The sequence below is a fragment of the Alosa alosa genome, chromosome 14, assembly GCF_017589495.1.
Source record: "Alosa alosa isolate M-15738 ecotype Scorff River chromosome 14, AALO_Geno_1.1, whole genome shotgun sequence".
Classification (NCBI taxonomy): domain Eukaryota; kingdom Metazoa; phylum Chordata; class Actinopteri; order Clupeiformes; family Clupeidae; genus Alosa; species Alosa alosa.
In genome coordinates this window covers 4,461,955-4,474,825 of record NC_063202.1, presented here as the reverse complement: position 1 = coordinate 4,474,825, position 12,871 = coordinate 4,461,955, and the positions used below count along the sequence as shown (strand labels likewise).

Here is a 12,871-nt window from a genome sequence, read left to right as displayed (position 1 = left end):
GGAATCAGACAAGGCAAAACAAACTTGGATGAGGGTTTGACTGATGGATAGGCGGAATGTTCGTAGGAAACCATCCAATTCCTCTACATCTAGTGAAACTCGACGCTTTGCTGGACGAGGTGGCGACTTCGATGACCATCACCACCACGAGTACGAGGCACAAGTTGGAAACGATACGTCGGCTGGCGCTCTACAGGGGGTTAGGGCGGCGTCTCCATGGTTCAGACTGGTCGGCTGGTTAAGCGGTGTGGCGGAAATCGCGGACAGAAGGGCAGTTGGGACACTCCGTGTGCTGGTGGATGGACTCTGGCCCTCTCTCCTCGGCAGCGGACCTGGATCCTGCGATTACGTCTGGACAGCCAAACAATGGCTTCATCAAAATTGGGGGTTGATCATGGGGAAACCAGCTCGTCCTTTATGTAGTCCGTCAGGCTGTGGAAGGCATCCACCAATGCTTCCATGTTCCAGGAGCTCCGACTTGCCACGGTTCGGAAGTCAATGGAGTAATCATAACAGTCCTTCTGCCTTGGCGAATACTCATCAGGGTCGAGAATGCCTCAGCTGTGGTGGATTCCCATCGAATGCCTTGAGCATCTCCTCTGCGAATAGGTTGAAGGTTGCACATGCTGGGGTCTGGCCGCTCGAACTCCGCCGTTCCCCAGAGTCGGCTCGGCCCGTCAGGTGGTGATCCGCGTAACCCGACCCTCGCCCCTTCAGTGGCAAAAGTCCTGGGTTGCAGGGTAAACTGGACCGCGGCAGCTCGTCAGGAGCATCCGGTACCTGGGTTGGATTTAGCCCGCTGAACCGCTCTGGGTTGCGATCCTGGGTTCTGGGGCTCCGGCATGCGGCAGCAGTGGACTGGGCAGGAGACTCGGGTGCTGGGCGGTGAGCAGGCTGGCTGGGGGCTGGGCGGTGGGAGCAGGCAGAGGAGAAAGGTTGGTGAGAAGTTGAATGATCATTGCAAGTTGTTGCTGTTGCTGCTGGAACTGCTGAAGCTGTTGGTAGGCGGCTTGAAGTGGGAGGCAGTGTCAGCAGTGTTGTGGTTTGCCTCACTCTCCAGTCTCTTCCAGGCGTTGCATGGCGGTGGGTGGTTCTGGTTTGTCGGTTTCCATGCTGGTTAGACCGTGCGCTGGGTCCATGTTTGGTCAGATCGTACTGTCAGACACCAAACAGGGCCGAGGACCACAAAAAAGCGTCACGTTAGAATGTTTATTTAAGGGTTGGGGGTTACAGGGTTTTCAGGGGTTCGGGAGTTCAAGAGTCTGCGTGTGTGTGTTCCCCCCAATAGCCGAGCAGCAATGGCAGGAGCTGGATGATCCGGGAAGTCCTGGGAAAACACACACACAACAGCAATTGAAACGAAGCAGCAGTACAGTCAAGGGGCTAGGCTGTATTACCGAAGAGAGAGCGGAAGGCAAGGTCAAGATTACGGGGCTGGAGATCAAAGAAGTAGTCGGCGGGTCTGGGTTCACAGGCAAAGAGTCAGAGTCGTTTTCCAAGACAGGCAGGTAACTGGTGCGGGTTTGCAGACGATCTGACAAGTGTGGACTGAAAAACAAGGCTTTATATACCGGGCATGATGAGTGGTGAATGCAGTGCAGCTGGTAGGTAAACGAGGGTGAGGCAGAGCAGAGCAGGAACAGGTGGAGGTCATCAGACTTTAATCAGCGTGTGTTACCAGGCAGAGAGAGAGCTCATGACACTTCACAATGCAAGTAGAATGCTCCATTGACTTGAATGGGATTTCCGAAAGTTCTAGCGGTCATTATTTCTTGGGAAAGGACCTCTGAAAACAAGAATGACCGCTGTCAATGGCAACGGAGTTTGTGTTTGTGCTTGGAACTTCATTCAAAAGTGAAAGCAGACGGTTGATCAGCTGTGTTCTAAAGAATGTTTGATTCAAGTTCAAATGTGTTTTAAACGCTATTTATTTCTCAGCAAAAGCCAATGGCGAAACGGTAACAAATAAGTGTAATGAGACATATCATGGAGTTTATTTTTCGTTTTGGCAAGTAGCCGTATAATAAGCGGGATAATGTATAGAACGCCGGTCATTATGGGAAATATAAGTCCCTTCAGGGCTTAAACAAGATCGGTTTAAGCCCTGTCGGACTTATTTTCCCATAATGACCGGCGTTCTATACATTATCCCTTACATAAAACAGATATATTATTACTAAATTAGTGATTTATTACATTGGTGGGAAGTTAATCCAATCCAATTGGTGGGAAGTTAATTATATAATTAAATAAGTAATATTTTTTTAACCTTCCCACCAACGTAATAACTTCCTGGAAACGTAATTATTATTACGTTGGTGGGAAATTGGGTTATTACGTTGGCAGTAGGCAACAGTTATTACGTTGGTGGGTTATTATTACGTTGACAGGATTATTACCTTTAAAACGTGCTGATTTTGTGCAGATTTTTATTTTATTACGTTGGTGGGTGTTATTGGGCAGAGAAGAGGTTCTTTACTCTGGACTTTACTCTCATGATGTATAGTTCCTCTAGGTTGGGTAGTGCACTCCTGGTGGTAGGCCTACGTTCAGCTGATCTCACTACTCTCTTTAGGGCAAAGGGTCTGCATTTGACTGTGATGAATTCCAGGTCAGGTGAACAGTGTCTTGACAGTACTTGACATTCCTACTATCACACCACTTATTGTTCACTATGATGCACACACCCCCTGCTCTGGTTCTGTCCATAGTAAACAGAAAGAGATTCAGCAGGTTGAATCGAGACTATATGTGTGGACACACTAGACTGCCTGTGAAAAGGAATATATTCATTCATAGCTCATTTTGAATTCAATATCAATAGTAACTCTCCTTTAGAGAAAAGTTATTCCTCTCCATTACTTTCCCCAAAGAAAGCATTGGTTGACCCAGCATGGTAAAAGATGAAAGATCTATGCACAACTGTAAACTTAACAATAACCTGACAATAACCTGGAAAAAAACAATAACCTGGAGTGAGCCTGGGTGACATAAGGTCAGGCAGGGAACCAAACGCGCAGAACCAAAGATTGACAAGAGTGTGAACACAAGTGCACAAGTGACACACAACACTGACACTCACATTTGTCCTAATACCCAAACACATAGCTAACTATAGTCTTAATCTTTAAATCCAATTACCACATAATCTTTGTATAGTCTTGTAATCTAATTGTACACTTTCAGACGTTTCAAAGCTTGGGGGTTACTTGAACTTTTCAGTTTAACTTAAGGGAATTATCACACAATTTTGAATTTATATTACAGAATTGACCTCTTTTTTTTTTTCTTACAAAAAACGTAATTGTGTGCCCTGTGGTGATTCAATATTGATACTTATTAAGAGGCAGAAGTAACAAAGCTGACACTCATGTGAAATCCAGTGAAAGTATTATGGTGTCACAGAAAGTATCACACTGAAAGTATCATTGTCCACTAGTAGACAGTGATCAGTAACAGCTTAACGGATCATCAGAAAACTACTTAACACTCGGTTTAGACTAGTTAGACTAGTTGTCTAACGGTTGTTGGGTTGCAAGAGGATGTTGTCATATCATTTGTCCTTAAAATGCCAACTTCCATGTCACATTCACTCTGTCATTCAGTGCCCAGTGTGCTCATGCTTATTTTAAGAGCTTGTTCCAACAGAATATTTAAGTGGAGTAGATGCCTGGAGTTTCATAGCACCAGCAATATCTTCAAGGTGCACCCTGGACATCATAAAAAATGTAACATGCCATGATATAACAGTGAACACGACATTAAGTTGATGCATAGCAATTAACATTATAGCCAAATAAAGACCCTAACTGTCCACATATAAGCTGTTATGCTCTACATCAAACACAATAAATGTGGTAGCTTGTGCAAACAATTCTCTGACTATAGACGCTGGCTTGTATAACACTTTGCTGTTGTTAAGGAAGAGCAGGAAGAAAGTGTTGCCTCATTAGCTCATGCTGAATGAGGACAGGGTAGCCACTCTTTTTGTTAGCCACTTTTAACTCTTTTTAAGTTATCTATTCAAGGAAAAATGAGATCTTTAAAAGAGAATAGCGTTCCTTATTCATGATAATCTCTTGGGCAGCACCTCTGCTTGGGTGTGCATTCGTTCTCCTCGCTATCTTATTAGGTACTAACAGGTCTCAGGTGATGAGCTTGCTGTGTCTGAGTCGGAATGTGGCACGTGGTCACATGAGCAGCGGTAGTGCCTTAGACTGTGACCCTTTAAATGCCTGATATCCTAATATGTTTACCATGTCCATATGTCTACTACCACCTCATTTTTACTCAGTCAGTCTTTCTTTTTACAAACAGTATGTGGGTCGTTTGGAAGAACAATGTCAAGTCAGTTGTATTTTTCAACAATGTCACTCTGAGAAAGATGTCAAAATCTGGTACCTGTAACCTGTCCAGGGCAATTCCACGGAAAATTGACTTTTTGTCACATCCATAACGCCAGTGAAATCCCTTGCCTTGGTATGATGTGAATGATAACATTCATTTTTTCTCATGTACATTCTTCAGCCAAAAATAGCAAATGCTCAAATTTCATGTAATCATTCACATCATACTATACCATCACATTTTATTGGCGTTATGGATGTTACAAAAAACGTAATTTTCCATGGAATTGCCCTCCAGCATTTACACCTGTTGTCCCGTCCCTGACTGGTGTACAGGTGCGTTCCTGTTCTGCTGGACGCCCTTCTTCGTCGTGCACACGACCAGGGCCACGTGTGAGTCCTGTGATATCTCCCCCTATCTGATGAGCACCGTCACCTGGCTGGGGTACGTCAACAGCGCTCTCAACCCCATCATCTACACAGTGTTCAACACAGAGTTCAGGAAGTTCTTCCGCAAGTTTGTGCTCACCTGTTGGTGAATTGAAAAACGAACGGCGCAAATGTGGCCGTATCCTTGAAATGAAGTAACGTGCGTGACGTGGTACTGTGGGCCAGATCTTCAACTACTGTGTGATGATTATTCTGTTCCTTTGTTTTTTGTACGGCACATTGGATTCTTGAAATGAAGTGACTGCATTATGTGATACTAGGGCCACTGTGGGCCAAGTGCTGATGATGTGATAATTATTCAGTTCATATGTTTTTGTACAGGTCTATCACCCATTCTACCTTTGCTACTATTTTTTTTATGTCTGTGACAGCAGAATGTAAGTTTGTTTGTTAAAGGTGCCTATTGTTCTCTCTCGTCCACGTTTTATGTGGAAAACTATCCATTAAATGATGTTTTCCCCTCGGAACAAGAAAATGCACCAGAAAAGTGTTGCCAACACAAGGATGCTGGACACCATACATAAGTAAGGATTCATAGTGATTTATTAGTTACGCTGTAAGAACATGATTTGATTCTTCAGTCTATCCACCTGCTGTTCCCAAACCTGAAAGATTTTTAAAATATTTTAAGTATTCACAGTACAGATAAAACACCTTAGACTATTGATGTTGCTATAATATTCAGTATTCTGCTCAAATGAAAAAACATCATATAATCTATTATGCATTGCCATCACCAGCCTGGTCTTTGTAAAGTCTGAAGTATGCTTCAGTTTGTCACATAATTAACTGTAGGAGAAAGCAGCAATTCATATCTCTCTCAGCCAGTTCTTGGACAATGAAAACAGTAAACAAGCCTGTACTTGATTAAGATCCTCTGAGAAATGCCATGAAAACAAAATCAAGTTATGTTATTTTTAATCGTTGTTTCATAAACTTTACATTGCAAAACACATCTTTAGGAAGACACAAATATGACCTGAATTATTTATTTATTCAGTGCCATGGAATGGTTTAATAAATTGGACCATAAATCCAACACCTGTTTTTTCCATGTTAGAACATTCCTTTCATCAATTTCATACAATACATTCGGGGGGGCAATGTCTCAATGAACTGTGACTTAGACTAATAACTGGATGGTATGAGAGACAGACACCTTGTTTGAGCATTGAAGTTTGGGATAAAAGGGGCAGAAGAAATAGAAGATTTTGATTTGCAGATAGCAAGACCGATATTCAACAAAACCTCTAAGATGGGCTCTAAAGCAGTCTTTTATCAAAGCTTGAATTTGCAGGGTTGGAATAAAAGAACCATAGCGGGCCAACTGAAAGAATAGCGTTCATTTAATACTCTGAGACAGAAATGCTGAGTGTAATTATGCCCACTGGGTTAATATGTTGAAAGTGCACTTCTTAATGACTGCTTGAGAGAGCCTGCCAAAAGTTTTTGCTCCTCATTCCTTTTTTCAATTGAATAATAGATGAAATAGATGAATTTCAAAATGCATGTGAAGGTGAATCCAGTGGGGTCCAGTGCTTCTGCATCCTACGCAATGCCTCACCCAAATGTGCTGTAGACTAGGGACTGGGTGCTGTCTCAGAGTTAGCCACATAAGTCCATGTAATGTAAAGACTAGCATGAGATGAGAGGCAAAAGCTGTTTAAAAGTTCATCTCTCATTCTGTCTAGATCTGTCTCTTTCTGCCTAGATAATTAAACTGATGTAGCCTGGGTGAACCTAAATGAACCATTTGAATTGGCTCTGCAGATCCGTCTGAAGACCTTCCCATTCATGCCAATTTCCGAATCACCAAAAAATCAGGAATCACAACTGCTTATCCAACATGGGTTGAGCTTTGTATGATGACTGACAGAGGAGTACAGTTAGTGTGGTTCAACACAATTAATGGCTGTGCTGAAGGCATCAGTGTTAAACAACATGGATGTGTGTTTTCATGGAACTGAGAAAAAATGCATTTAAAACCTTTGTTTACAATAGAGATGTCTTTGCTGTATTTCTGAAAAGATTTGTTAAGAGTTCAATGTACCAATTTAAGTTTAATTTCACTGCTGGCTATGCCCCATGTCCTTGAACTGCTTCTGACCTTAAACAATGGGTGAACTGTAACTGAATTCTCTTATCTCACTCCCAGACTAAAAGCTGATACTGTAAGACATTTAAGGCTTCAGTCAGGTTAGGGCAAAAGTATTAGGCTTATACATCGTCATACCAAGAACATTAAGTGTAATTCTGTGATTGAGAGCTGCATTAGGCCTAAATCCCATACCATGGAAGCCCACAATATTTTTTTTGTGAGTCAGTTCTCATGTCAAACTAAATAACTTTCTGCATTTTAGCCAACTGTCCCTCATTCACTCTCACCCAATCATTGGAGAGGCCCTGTCAACGGCAGAATGAATGACAAAATGTGGATTTGATTTGAATGTTTGATTCGTCAAGTATTCTTATTTCAGGTGTGACTTACTATCAACTCAAACAATTTGTTAAAATGTTGAAACCACTATGAAAAAAACAAACATATAACAGGTCACCTCACCCTGCCATAAAATCACTGGCGCACCTTTTGTATTCAGATGGATATGTATACACTCTGGATAAAAGCCTCACGTACTCTGCAATATAGGCTGTGGGTCAAATCCAGTTTGTTACACTTGGGTCCTCATCATGCATCATTTCTCGTTTGAGTTTCACCAATTCCTTGCTTGGCACAAAGTGGGTTATGTGAGAAATCGCAGTGCATCGTCTTCACAGTGATATTGTCCAGCTCCTCACTGTGGACATGACAAGCACAAGGCCCTGCGGCTAAAAGGGTCAGCTTTGCCTTGCTGAGGCTTTATGACCGAGCAGGGCTATTTATCCTAAACGAGTGCTCAAAGTTATCTCCACATCTCCTGCGTTACAAATTACATAAGCAAACGACCAAAATAGATGAGTTTTTATTTGTTTGGCAAGCCTGGAATGTCCTCCATTCTCCAGTATTACAATGTTTGTGAAAATGTGCAATAAAGTAAACGCAAAGCCTGCCAAGACGCTGCATCACACTTTTTCAGGGCATGACGACAACAAGGCAAGAGGCTACATCACCCAAACAGATCTCCAGTATTACTCTGGTGTAACACCATATTTGTGCAAAATAAATTATTCACAGGACACAGACAGAAGTTTGAAGGGGGAAATGTGTCTTTATGAAGAGCATCTTGAACCCTTTTTGAAGGAGTATTTTATTTATAAAAACCATTAGCACCTTAAAATTATGTAGGAAATTCAACATAAATAAAGAAATACATCTCATAAACATGGTAATGAAATGATCAGCACAATCTCTAGTAGGCTACTCCAAGCCACAATGAAAGCATCTTCCTTCATTCACTATCAGTGGTAGAAGGACTTTCATAGGGAGCTGCACCTCACAGTCCTCAAACTTACTTACTAGAGCATGCTCATAAGTATGCTCATAAATACTTTCAAAGCTTCTTAAATCACAAACCAACATTCCAAAATATGTGCATGGAAGAGTGCCATAAGCTAGCATGCCTAGCTCCGTGAGAAAGATTTAGATTAGCTATTAGCTAAGGTGAGCCTTCATATCATCCCAAGAACATTGTATTCCACCACAATATAGACAGATACAGAGAAGAGTATAAAAGAAGATAATTCTACCCTATCCGCAGATGTGCAGTAGTGTGCATATTACAGTTAAACAGACCATGTGATTGGATCCTGAGTTTAGGCTGGTGCCTACTGGTTGGCAGAGACAGAAACACCAGGCATCTCATTCTTCATTCTCCTTTATAGAGAAAACAAAAACAAAACAGACCATTTGTATTTGAGATGTCAGTAGTGGTGCCTATTCTTACCAACCTGTGAAAAAAAGGAAGGAAAAGGAAGATTTATTTATTTTTTTACTACTTTTGCAAATTTGAAGGAAATGCGTCCCTCCTTTTCTTACAGCACACATTGAACCTTCATTTGTAAGCATAACGATCACCGTGAATGGGTTTCACAGTAACCACACAGTGAGACAGAAGGAGGAAACTTATATTTACTCAAGTGCCATCAAGCATAAATAGGTTGAGTAATTAGTGCATGTGGCTATGAAGTCATTCCTCAGCCAATCACAATAATTCAACCATACCTTATCAATGTTCACACAGAACTCAGTAATTGTTCTACAATGGAGAAAATAACCAAGTTCCTATCTCAACTGGAAATGCCTGACATGGAATGATCTAGAGCAGTGGTTTTCAAAGTGGGGTCCGCAGCAAGTTGGAAGGAAAAATAAAAGGAACAAATAAATACATTTGAAAATTTAAAATATACCTATTATTATTATGAGGGTTGTTATACAATGCCATTATAATATTGTGTCGCATATCTGGACATTATATTTTCCATGATAATGACTGAATAATAGTAGAGCGATAGCTCTCATATAGCAGAAAGCCCCAAATACAATTTGTACACACTGTATGCTCCATCGCGAAGTGCTTGTGGCTAAAATAATTATTAGGATTAGCTTAATGTATTTTTACATTTGCCGTAGTATTGTCGATGGGTTTAATAACACATTAAGGGGGTCCTTGGCCAGAACCTAGTGGTATTTGGGGGGCCTTGTCGTGGAAAAGTTTGGGAACCCCTGATCTAGAGGATTCATGGAAAACTATATTGGATGTGAATCTTTATAGACACTTTCCAGCAGTGATCTGCTGACCCTTCCATGCTTGTGCTTTAAATCTTGCTTCTAAGAAATTAGCAAAATGCTTTAGCAATTAACAAAATTAAATTAGATCTAGGTACTGCACGGCAGACTTTTCATGCTGCCAGCCTTGTTGCCAATCAGTAGCATTTGGGCCTGTTGTGTTTTGTGAGAGAATGCCAAAATTCACATGGACACATGGATAATTTATGTATTTATACTGCAGGGCAAAATGTAACCACAGTGATGATCGTCTATATTTGTCATAGATGTGATGTGAAATCATTAAACCTATGTATTACTCTGACCTCTGACCCGTCACCCATTATCATCAGAGGAAGGTGATGATTTATGGGGCAGCTTTTTGAGCAATGTTGCTGGGCAACCACATAACTGGTCCCATGTGTTCTGATTGGATGATCATTACAATGTGCCTATATGCCATATAGCCTTGTTCATCATCAGTTTAGGTGTTATTCTTAGGTAATTTAGTAAATCTATGATACTTAAATAAGGTTTTCTCAGTGGTATATCACTCAGCGAAAGGCTAAAAAGATTTACATTGACAGTTGTTAACATAAGCATCACCTTTTTTGTTTATGTGTGTGTGTGTGTGTGTGTGTGTGTGTGTGTGTGTGTGTGAGTGTGAGGGAATGTTGCTCATGAACACTTAAATTGCCCACCTTTTTCGTCTCAGCAGCAATGAGGGCTTTCAGCTCTTCTGTCCAGCCCACAGCATCCGCCAGCTTTGACACTCCACTAACCACATCCCCAAGTTCCGCCACATCATTGGGCCGTGGGGATCCCCATGCAAAGGGACCCACCAGGTCCCGATTGACCAGCAGGCGCGGCACTGAGCCCCGCACCGCACCTGTCAGGCTGGCAAATGGCTCCACCTGCAGGTCATAGAATAGAAATGCAGGTTTGTACCAGGTCTATTCAGAATTTGTGGGGTCCACAATTATGTTGGTAACTGGCTAGTATATGTAAAAGAAATGTTCTCTGAACGTTTGCTTACACACCCTATGCCCCATATACTCAAGGCTATTATGATGGGAACTGGTTGAAAAAAACAAAACAATATCCTGATCTATCCTTAAAGGGGCAGTCTGTTGATTTTTCACATAGATCTCTGTTTCGAGGTCACTGAGTACGGTCAGTAGGAAAAAAACTCATGAAAACAATCGGTTTTATCTACCTCGAGTTGCTAGTTCCAACAGTTAAAGAAGCCAGGCAGCTACAGCGCTTCACTCTGGGGGCATGAACATGGAGGCTCACAAACTTGCCCCCAGAGTGTAGCACTGTAGCTGCCTGGATGCTTTAGCTTCTAGAGTTAGGTAAAACTGTTTGTTTTTTAGGTTTTTTTTGTACCGACAGTACTTAGTGACCTTGAAAAACTGAGATCTATGTGAAAAATCACCGGATTTCTCTAATGAAACAGTGATGACTCTGCATCAGCATCAGCTAAACTCGGCATAAACTCTGCATCAGCTTACCTCCAGGGAAGTACCCATTATGATAAGCAGATCAGCCATAGGGAAGTCTTTGAGGTACATGAAGAAGTACTGGGGAAGCTCTTCCCCAAAGAACACAATATCAGGCTTTATCACCCCCTTGCAGGTGGGGCACTTTGGGATGGCTCCTTTCATCACATCTGCCTGTTCAATCAGACACACGTGGTTTAATAGCAAACAAAACACTTCTTTGACTCTTCTGTATGACAGAAATATATATAAAAAGAGTCACGTACATGCAGTTCTTCTGCTTTATAATCCCTTCTGCATGCAGTGCAGGTGGCAGTGGCAAATGTTCCATGTGCCTCAACCAGCATGTTGGGAGGAATGCCTGCAACTTGTATCAATGCAAATACACACAAATTATGTATTTATTATACGCTATGGAAATACACACAAACAACTTATTTATTTATTACACATTATGGAAATACACACAAACAATTTATATATTATATTAAAGTGCATTTTGTGTCCTGGAAACATAGCTCAGGGAAAGCAATGACAACTTGCAAAATGAGACTTACTTCGCTCTAATCCGTCAATGTTCTGGGTGTACATCCTTAATAACTGTCCCTTGTCATGAAGAAGACGAACAAAATAGTGGGTCAGGTTGGGTTGATAGTTTCCTGGGTACAACTCTTTGGCCAGAGCAAAGAAGGGCTTGGGGTTGTGGTGGAAGTAGTTGATTTCGAAAATAGCCTCTGCATAAGGTAGGTTGTACTGCTGAAGGTTGTCATAAAGACCACTGCCAGGAGATCTGTGGATGAGAAAAACTACAATGCAAATTTCAATTTGGGACTGTTTACTCTAGTCCAGGTTCAAGGAACTATATAATGTTCTGATATTTTTTTTAATAAATCTTCATCTCGCAGCAAAATGTTAGAGAGAGGTTTGGCATGGATGCAGGTGTGTGTGCAGACCTGAAATCTGGAATGCCACTGGGTGTGCTGATCCCTGCTCCTGCCATCACCACAACCCTCTTGTATTCCTGTTCTTTGATGCCCTTTGCAATGTCCTCAAGAGTTTGCTGTTTGGAGCTCCCACCACTTTTCCCAAATATTCCTCGAGACTGGCCATTGAAAAAGCTTCTCCTGATGTTAAAATAGAGCAAAGCTTAATTTTCAGGCCTGATTAAGTGTAACATTGCGCTACATCTTACCAGCATCGCTTACCAGCAATGCATAGCATTTGAAGAGATGGCTTTCCGTTCTTGTTGAGTGACACACCAACTGTATTTCCTTCGTGTATAACTCAGGTGCGTTGGTTGGTGTTCTGAAAACATGGGAGCATGATCTTCCACATCAGTGGCTTCATATGAAATTGGAACTAATGAATGATACTTGAATATGAACTTCATATTCAATATCCAGCATGTCGTTTAATCATTATTAAAACTAAACGTCAACAAAGAAACATTGCTAGCTAACCTAATGTAATTGGACCTGAAAAGAAACACTAACCTTTGACTGTGCAGCATGTCCTTATTATTATGCGTTGATAAAAATACAACCTGTACTGTAGAACTGCAGGGGAGGCCATGAGGAAAGTACAGTATATTCTAAGACACAAGTCGCATAGGTCACATCTAAACAGAACAGGAATGTACAAGAAATATCAGTATTGAGCAGTTGTCAGTAGCTAGCCTAGTCTTTAAGCTAGCAAAGCCTGTACACAGAGGCCCAAAGCCAAAGAGGACATGCTGGACAATGCGCAAGTAATAAACAACGTATGATTGGGCGCTCGTCGTTGACGTTGGTGACCGTAAAGTTCATAAAATAAGGTAAGAAAAACCACATCATCACGAATTTCGATCAAAATCTCTGATTGCAAGTTGTTAA

The 12,871-nt window shown here is 41.6% G+C and overlaps 2 protein-coding genes across 5 annotated transcripts in view; one reads left to right on the top strand and one right to left on the bottom strand.

Annotated features, from left to right (window-relative positions):
* drd4b (dopamine receptor D4b) overlaps positions 1–5,835 on the top strand; it is a 13,053-nt gene extending 7,218 nt beyond the window's left edge. Inside the window, exon 4 of the mRNA XM_048263421.1 lies at positions 4,683–5,835. Coding sequence (XP_048119378.1) covers positions 4,683–4,885 — 203 coding nt within the window. The 3' untranslated portion in view covers positions 4,886–5,835. The remainder of the gene's footprint in view (positions 1–4,682) is intronic.
* Positions 5,836–7,978: 2,143 nt separating this feature from the next.
* sirt3 (sirtuin 3) lies at positions 7,979–12,727 on the bottom strand. 4 transcript variants are annotated; one of them, XM_048263423.1, is made up of 8 exons: positions 12,494–12,727; positions 12,206–12,305; positions 11,954–12,124; positions 11,558–11,790; positions 11,267–11,367; positions 11,013–11,174; positions 10,200–10,412; positions 7,979–8,681 (listed from the first exon to the last, which is right to left on the bottom strand). In XM_048263423.1, exons 1-8 carry the CDS (start codon positions 12,570–12,572, stop codon positions 8,655–8,657), a joined length of 1,086 nt encoding a protein of 361 aa, XP_048119380.1. In that variant the 5' UTR covers positions 12,573–12,727; the 3' UTR covers positions 7,979–8,654. The 4 variants fall into 4 exon arrangements, with proteins under 4 accessions (XP_048119380.1, XP_048119379.1, XP_048119381.1 ...); XM_048263422.1 differs by lacking the exon at positions 12,494–12,727 and having other exon boundaries at positions 12,206–12,478; XM_048263424.1 differs by lacking the exon at positions 12,494–12,727 and having other exon boundaries at positions 7,979–8,607; positions 12,206–12,476.
* Between the last annotated feature and the right edge of the window lie 144 nt (positions 12,728–12,871).